General features: G+C 41.1%; 1 protein-coding gene across 1 annotated transcript; it reads left to right on the plus strand.

The window, feature by feature from the left end:
* The first annotated feature begins 2,925 nt into the window (after nt 1–2,925).
* On the plus strand, nt 2,926–8,612 carry LOC129869541 (forkhead box protein F2-like). Its single transcript, XM_055944033.1, has 2 exons — nt 2,926–4,434; nt 7,454–8,612. Exons 1-2 carry the CDS (start codon nt 3,462–3,464, stop codon nt 7,630–7,632), a joined length of 1,152 nt encoding a protein of 383 aa, XP_055800008.1. The 5' UTR covers nt 2,926–3,461; the 3' UTR covers nt 7,633–8,612.
* Nucleotides 8,613–9,250: the final 638 nt, after the last annotated feature.

Below are 9,250 nucleotides of genomic sequence, written 5' to 3' on the forward strand. Positions count from 1 at the left end.
CATTACATTTGGACAGAACATGGTCCAATTCACACACTTATCAAGATAACAACCCTCCTCATCCCTACTGCCTCTGATCTGGCGGACTCACTAAACACAAATGCTTAATTTGTAAATTATGTCTGAGTGTTGGACACCTGGCTATCCGTAAATTTAATAAACAAGAAAATTGTTCCGTCTGGTTTGCTTAATATAAGGATTTTTTTTTAATTCACACTTTTACTTTTACTTTTGATACTTAAGTATATTTAAAACCAAATACTTTTAGACTTTTACTCAAGTAGTATTTTACTGGGTTACTTTAACTTTTACTTGAGTCATTTTCTATTAAGTTATCTTTACTTTTACTCAAACAAGATACCTTACTTATTTTTGTGTGTGTTTCTATGGAAAGAGTGTGTCGTTTAATGGCTTGTCAAAACAAAAACAAAAAGTGAAACAATATAAAGCAACATTTTAATTTATTTAATGCACCGCAGCATTCATTTATTATTCATTAATATCCTACATATTAAATACACATTCATAAACAGAATTCTGAGCCACATTTTTCATGAACTAATATTTTAATGGTGTAAGCCTTTGTATAAATAATCAGGGACGTTAAAGCAATATTAGCTATAATATTATAGTTGACACTTCAATATTTACCAAAGATAAAAACAACAATTTATATTGTTCTAGGCTGGTGTTCTTCAGGCTAAAAGGATCAAACTCGGACAGAAATGGCAAAGGATATCCATCACTATTAAAAACCAGAACCCATGTAAATATGTGATATAATTGTTGTTTACTAGATATTTCAAAACAGCTATAATAAGAGCTCCTATACGCGCTTCGCTGTGAACTCGTAAAAGCAGTGGCCAGTCTTCAAAGTGCTCTCGCGCAGAACAAAGTTTCCTCCTAGCCGCGGAGGCATCCTGATCACCGCGGGGGTCATACGTTCTGATGTCGCAGGAAATTCTAAGGCCATTAGGTTCCACAAACTTCTCTGTGTCACGGTGGAAAATGATTTTATCCTCACATCCTTTGTTGTGAAGTGTAAAGGTTATTGTTGATGGCCATTGTTTGAAAATCTTTTATATCTAAGGACTACACATGAAAGGACGGGGGTAATGTTAGACAGACACACAAATAGATGAGGAGCTGATTAGTTTATTACATATTTTATTTTCTGTCTGTTTTCTAAAGCTCGACTATACCAATATAAAATGCCCGTATCATAAGTGCAGAAATTAAATCCCGTAGTCCCAGCCTGAACCTTAAATGATTATATTCTGATCAGAGGTTTAGGCCTAGTCTACTGTATACAGTTGTTTACTCTTTCCTTCTCATTGTTTCAATTCAGCGGCATAAAGCAAAATAAAGCTCAGTGTAAAACAAATCCAGGTAGTAGAAATGAAATGAGGGAGACTAGGCATACAAACAGAATGGGGTGATGTGATTTCGGTACAAATTAAGATTGATCATCTAAATCTTACGTACTATGAATACTTTTTTGCCTATGACCAATTTTGGACAAATATTTTTTGTAGGTCTATTTGTATTTCTGTATAGCCTAGACCTACTCAACTGTAACAATGAGCTGTTTATTATAAACGTATACAACTACCAAACATAATAGGCCGGCTTTTTACAAAGCATATACATACTGAAAAATGACTGAAAATGATTGCATTATTTAACTACTATGCTATATAAACGAATATTTAGCTCAATATGTTTTTTTTAATAACATTAGGTGGTTGAATTGAAAACGAGGAAGTGTAGGCCCTATCAAATGCAGGCATAACAAAATTAACCATAAAAGTCATCACAGTATAAATATTAAACAAGCTATCTGCATGATGCAGGCCTGCAATATAGTGTCATATAGTGTCAACCTTGTAACAGGATTAATACACTCTGAATTTGTAGGCCACGTTTCTGAACAAATCCTATTTCTCTCGTTGTTATCATTATTGATCATAGGGCTTTTATCTTTTAAGACTAAATAATTGCATCATGTTGGACAAATCTATATTATGGTCTGTCTTCATAGGGGAGGAAGCTGTCGACGCCCGCGCTCCTAATTTCGGTTCTCTCTCTAATGAACGCGGGGCCCAGGGGACCGGCTCGAGCCTAGGGCTGTAAACTGACACTGGCGCGCTGTGTGTGGTATCCAAGGCCGGCCGCTCTTGATGGAAAAAGCCTGCTTCCACTCATGTCAAAGTCATTTACTCGACCCCCCCCCCCCCCCCCCCCCCCTATGCAGATGCATGCACCCCAGCGAAATACCACCCTCTTTCCCCCGGTAGTGACTCTTACGGTTGGGTTCTGAGCGAACTAGGAAGTCATGAGATAGGATTTATACTACGAGATTTATGAGCCTAAACAGTTTGTTCTGTGTCGCTTCTACAACACTGCCTTTACTGGATCGGTAGGCCATCCAACATGATATTGTTGCATGGTAACACAGAGAAGCACTTTCAAAAAAATTTAAGAGGCATACTCTTATATATAATAGCCTATACTGTTATACCCTCAGTATTTCATTACAGAAAATGTTTCCGTTATTCAGTATAATGACACTTAGCAACAGGCAACAACATGCAAGAAGAGTGTTGGAGATGGAGCTCTTTGCCTTGTGCGCGTGGCGTGTGACGCTGTTGATTGGAATGTCTGGGGAGGTTTGATAGATGGCATAATTGCGTGTTTTTTAGATGTCAGAGAGCAGGGGAATGAGAGAGGGTGGAAGAGGGAGGGGGTGCGAGATAGAGAGAGAGGGGCTTGACTCTGCTGCAGCGACTGGCAGTGGAAGGGGAGGGGAGGGGGAGGGGAGGGGGGCTCTAGTCGTCACTGATTTCAGGGGGGATTTGGAGATGGGGGGGTCTTAGAGGAAAGAAAGATTTACGAAATGATAGGTGGCCGCGTTTTGTTTGGCTGAGCGGCCGCGCGCACTAAATTGAGGAGTCTTCGCGTTTCCTCCCCTTTAGGGATTAAGGCGGGCGATGGCCACCCGGTGCGCCGCAGAGCTGCACTCACCGCCACGGTGATACCGAACCGCACCAGAGCCTCTGTGTCGAACTGAACCTCCGCAAAACGCTGCATTATAGCGAGCGCTCTAGCACTCCCTGGATACTCTGCTCTCTCATCTCTCTCCCACATTCTGACACTGCGAACTCGCTGCAGATTTTCTGTGTAATAGGAGAGTCCAACAGAACGGAAGAGAGTTTTTCCTCTCCAAGCCCATTTTGTTGAATTCCGAAGACCAACGGCGTATGTGATTTGTGGAGGACTTTGAGTAGAAGTGTCATTACTTGCTATCACCTTCTTTGAATCATATACGTCCCTTTTCTTCTCTAGATCTCTTGCTCAATCTCGCTCTCCTCTTTCCCCCATCTCTCTTTCTCATCTTTCCCCCATCTCTCTTTCTCTCCTCGCGTCACTGCTCAGCTACGCAGTGCGTCAGCGAAGCAGAGATGACGACCGAGACCTCTCAGCAGCAGCTGGACCCACCGCCTCCCCTGAGGTCCAGCCCGGCCTCCGGTGTCCTGCACCCCACCATGATGAGCCCACAGGCCGCTATGGACAGTTCCTCGACCGGGGCCAAAGGCAAGAAGGCGAGCTCAGGACTGAGGCGACCAGAGAAGCCTCCCTACTCCTACATTGCGCTCATCGTCATGGCGATACAGAGCTCACCCACCAAGAGGCTGACTCTAAGTGAGATCTATCAGTTTCTCCAGGCCCGGTTCCCCTTCTTCAGAGGATCCTACCAGGGCTGGAAGAACTCCGTCCGGCACAACCTTTCCTTAAACGAGTGCTTTATCAAGCTGCCAAAAGGGCTGGGCAGACCGGGCAAAGGCCACTACTGGACCATCGACCCGGCCAGCGAGTTCATGTTCGAAGAGGGCTCGTTCCGCCGCAGACCCAGGGGCTTCCGGAGAAAATGCCAAGCCCTAAAGCCCATGTACCGGATGATGAACGGGATAGGCTTCGGTACTTCCATTTTGCCGCAGAGCTTTGAATTTCAGGCGCCCGGGTCTCTGGCGTGTCATAGCAACAGTTACAACTTGGACATGATGACCAACTCCATGGCAGGTGGCTACGACGGGCTTAGCGGCCACCACGTACCTCACATGTCCCCGAGCCCCGGGTCCACGTACATGGCCAGCTGTCCGGTAACGTCCAACGGGGAATACGGTGGACCGGACAGTAGCAGCAGCCCTGTGCCCTCGTCCCCGGCTATGGCCAGTGCGTTGGACGGTCACGGTCATTCTCCATATGCCAGTACCTCCGGACACTGGGCGTCTCCCGGCAGCTCCCCGTACATCAAGCAGCAGCCTCTGGCCTCCAGCAGCCCGGCGTCCTCTGGGTTACACTCTGGCATGTCCCCCTACTCCCTAGAGCAGAGCTACCTCCACCAGAACGCCAGGGACACCGCCGAAATCTCAGGTAATAAACGTTGTGTAAATCAAGTCATAACACGATAATAAATAGATGTGAAATGTCATGCGTAATAACACTTGGTCAATCACAAAAAGTACTGCATATTTTATACACGTGGCAAACAAAAAAATATTTGCAGGTTGACAATTGACCTGCTCTTTGGTCAGTCATGCTGTTTTCTGGAGGCTAAAAACACAACTTTACGCAATGCGTAATAGCCTATAAAATTGCTACATTTGTATTTGTGAAAATTATAGTTGGCCTATCTTATAGACAATATGCCGAAAATCTTATAGACTCTCTTATAGACAATCTCCTACATGCAGAACCAAATGTAGTCTAGTTGAATATCATTAACAGCTACAACTTTGACATGTGTGATACGCAGATGAATCAAAACTTTGGCAAATAAAATAATTAGACTAATATAAAAGTGAGTTGTTGCGACCTAAATATGTAATGACTTGCATTTGTAATACATCTATAAAACTATGTTGGAGATGCATATGTCTCTTAATGCATTTTCGATGTAATGTTATATTCATATCATTTAATTAACATGACTGGTTCACGTGGATGCATCTCCTTCACGTTGCAGGTTGTGTTATGGTAAAATAGCTTCCCAATTTTATGGGTTAAAATAATTGTATTGTATTTCTGATTATTAGTTTGCAACTATATTCTGTTGTGGAATTAAGGAAACATTTGAATGACATAGGCCGAAATAATCCTATTTGAGGGACTGAAAGACAAATATACATGCATAATTATAAGGACAATTCAGATGAGGTGGGAAATATAAGCGCAACCACAGCTTCTTACAACGGAAATTAACAAAATAGTTGAAAACTGTTCTTGAATATATAGGCTAAGCCTTAGGAATAAAATCATGTATGGGGCTGCGTTCTTGTTTACATAAATGTTTGGATAGGAGCTCGATGCAATGGGCTATAAAGAAAATTGTAGCCACATTATACACATCGCTCCTTAGGCCAGTTGACCACTTGTAATTTAGTTAATGTTCATCTTGTTTCAAATGCTTCTAATTTATCGAGGCTTTAACAAAAGTCCAAGGGATTTCTGAGAGCGGAATTATTCCTTCTAAAGCCTCGGGGGTTATCTAAACAAAGACTGTGCGAGTCGGACCACACTGAAGAAGAGGATTTAAACACGCGCATAGGCCTATACCTACCCACAGGAGACTCCAAGCCTTGTTAAACTTTACGCGACTTCTTATAACTATTTAGAGGACAAGACGTTATCTGTGCTAGCGGGGTCTTACACGCCTCATGGCGACTGTCAATCACGACGGGTGTGTTGTCTCTGAAAATGGGGCGCAAAGGCTGCAGCGCGAGGCAGGACCCTCTGGATAAAGGCCTGCAGTCTCGAGGAGAGAAAACACCGCACACTGCGGGTACAGGCGTCACATCTGGAGTCCTTATGAACTTGATGAGGATCACGCTCTCTGTCACTCTCCCCCCTTCCTTCTCCTGACTCTCACTCTGACGGTGTAGCTGGCCTGATATATACATACCTATCTATGACAGGACCCATGTTCTTATTTTACCGATTCAATTATTTGTCTGAAAATAATTTTAGGAGGTAGGCCTATAATTATGATGAATTAGCACGTGTGATGTTGCTACTGCAGATCTCGAGGATAAACAGTGTAATGTGTCTATATGGCCCTCAGGAGAAATGGACAATCAAGGAGGGAAAACATAAGCACCCTGACCTAATTAATATTTCACACCTCTTTGTGAACGATATGGAGGCCAATTGGTGTAGAAAAGCACTGAAACATAACGAGGCTGTTGATTATTATATGCCTATCAAATCACTCTTAACTTCAGTCTAACCAGATCATGTTAAGTTAAAGACTAAAAATGTAACTCTAAACATTCTCTATGTCAAATATCTGTGTACACATAATACAACAGTGGAGCTCACGCAAAATATGTGCACCAACTCAACTCAACTAAACAAACATTAGAGACGCCAGTATAGAGGACGCAGAGATTCACAAGTCAAGTCATGATAGTGTTTTCCGTTTGGCTGATTTTTTAATTAAAGGAGACTACTGCTCGAATGTATATTTAGCTTAGCATGAGCAGAGGCTACATGCCTAGGGTCTATGCATCTAATTTGTACACATCCAAATAACATATTGTATACAGTGAATTAATTGCATGGTTCAATTTGAATAATTCTGAAGAGGACATTTGGATTGATTGTTTTAGTGCTTTTCTCCTGAAAAGGAAATAGTGAGGACGGAGACATTGTTTTACCTATTCTCAAAAGGCCAGCAAATCCCTGTTTCTTCAGCAATTAATAATGTATTACAGGTCAACATAACATAATATAACATAGTCTAAAAAGATAACAAATTAACAAATGTCCCCACCGTCATCGATTAGGTTTAATCTATAGATTTACTGAGAGTGATTTCTTATTTATGCGCGTGGTGTTATGGGACTACGTCTCCGCATTGTTTACTGGCCAAATTATTGGAAGATGTGTCAATTTCAAACCTTAAAATCTATATAAGAAATATAGGCTACACAATACACTGAATATTATAACATATTTTTACACATAGTCAATGTAATGCATAAACGTCAGAGTGTAATTATCCTATATTCTGAAAGAAAAATGTTTTTTTGTTTAAAAGTCAAGCGTTTACAATATATAAATATTTCTGATTAATTGACCAGTTATTCACATTTAGGATTGGACGCTTCTCTGTGCCACACACGAGTATGTAAAAACAATTATATAAACTTATTGAAATCTTAAGTTAGAAGGAGGGGAGAAGACTCTATTGTTCATATATTTTGAAGAGCTTCAATCTCTCTCTCTCTCTCTCTCTCTCTCTCTCTCTCTCTCTCTCTCTCTCTCTCTCTCTCTCTCTCTCTCCTCTCTCTCTCTCTCTCTCTCTCTCTCTCTCTCTCTCTCTCTCTCTCTCTCTCTCTCTCTCTCTCTCTCTCTCTCTCTCTCTCTCTCTCTCTCTCTCTCTCTCTCTCAGTGGGGATCCCTCGCTACCAAAGCCACTCCTCACCCGTGGTCGACAGGAAGGATTTTGTCCTGAATTTTAACGGCATCTCCTCGTTCCATCCCTCAGCCAGTGGATCGTACTATCATCATCATCACCATCACCACCATCACCAAAGCCTTTGTCAAGACGTCAAACCGTGCGTGATGTGAGCAGGAAATGTAGTGCGAGTAAAGGCCCAAACTGTGCTCTGGAGATGAGAATGAACACAGAATCGAGCAATTTAAACTGATTCTATACATGTCTGGCGACAGTTAAAACCCAAATAAATGGCCTGTCATCTTACTGATGAGAACGAACAATGGGGACAGTAGCCTATTTTTGAGAGTCTGGAAAAACTTCTCAAGTCAGGATATATTTTCAGTGGCCTTCGTCGTCTTGATTGGTCTAAATGAAGGACAGTATATTATGCACTAACTGTTTCTGAAGTGAAGGACCCACTGGGCACAGATATCACTTCAACCTCAAATTTTTATTTACATTTGATTGAGTTGTCAACTATTGTGAACTCAACGAGAAATCCCCCCGAAAATCACCATGTCATTGGATTTAGGTTAAAAGTTAGGGGGGGAAAAGACGAAACCCACTGGGCACAGACGTCAATTGGACGTCTATTCCATGTTGGTTCAACTTAATTTCATTGAAATTATGTGGAAACAACGTTGATTCAACCAGTGCGTGCTCAGTGGGAATGCCCTTATGTTGATGACTTTTTGCCAATCCAATGGGTTTTCCACGTTGATTCGACGTCATCACATAGATTTTTTTGTTGTAGGTTGAAATGATGTGGAAACAACGTTCAACCCGTTTTTGCCCAGTGGGAAAGCACAAACGCTTATATGACAATGAAACCACTTTGCCTTATTCTGTTCTCTATTGGCCAGCGTTTTCTTCTTCAAAAGAAGTTTCAAAACGATTTTAATTATGTGTTTGCTGTCATTACTTGCGCAAACAAATTGCCTATATTTCATGTAACTAGGCCTCTGTTCTGATTTATAAAAGTACATGCACATACACAAAGCTTTTTATAACAAAAATTGCAACAAATTTGCACTTATTGTATACCCTTTTTGAGATTTGCTTAATTTTCTCGTTGTAAAGTGTTTTAATAAAGCTGATATATTTTCGGCTACACCTGCCTACTTGTCTCTCAGAAATATAGTATGCTAATTATAGGCTAATCATTGGAATTTACTATTATTATAGGCCTATTATCCTTGTTGATAATTTATGGAGATTTGTGATTCATATTAGATTTGAGTTGGTGTAAATTTGATTATTTGGCATTCACAGGCATACTTTTAATAACCAAATGCAACGTCTTTGTTTTGTAAGATAACACTTTGTAACGTAAAAAACGTGCTTAAGAAGGTAAAGCAAAGGTAAATCAAAAGCGTGGATTCTAGGTAAGTTTTAAAACAATCCCATTTAATGACTAGATATAAATGTTGTGGAAAAGGAATGACTCCTTTGAAGATGAGCATTATATACTTTGAGCCACGGGGATAATTATGTAAGGATTTTATCTCATGGCATAGTAAGAATGGGGGGAAATGAAATAAGGCGACGGCTACACAACTCGCTGCATGTCTTTATCGTAGACAGTGAGCTGCATTATCAATATTTACCCATAGACTTCGTGAGATCAAAGGCAGCTGGAGTTTAATACAATCTAATTTACTTTTTCCGAATACTTGGTGAGTGTCTAAGTAGAGTAGGCCTAGGTCATTTCTATTTAAGTAGGCATTCAACATTTTAGATTGTTTACAA

The sequence above is a fragment of the Salvelinus fontinalis genome, chromosome 14 (assembly GCF_029448725.1).
Source record: "Salvelinus fontinalis isolate EN_2023a chromosome 14, ASM2944872v1, whole genome shotgun sequence".
Taxonomy (NCBI): Eukaryota; Metazoa; Chordata; class Actinopteri; order Salmoniformes; family Salmonidae; genus Salvelinus; species Salvelinus fontinalis.

Excerpts from the sequence above, each read along its gene's own strand:
- LOC129869541 (XM_055944033.1), top strand. The coding sequence starts at position 3,462 with ATGACGACCGAGACCTCTCAGCAGCAGCTGGACCCACCGCCTCCCCTG. Across the intron at positions 4,435-7,453 it reads GGACACCGCCGAAATCTCAG|TGGGGATCCCTCGCTACCAA; the intron begins GTAATAAACGTT and ends TCTCTCTCTCAG.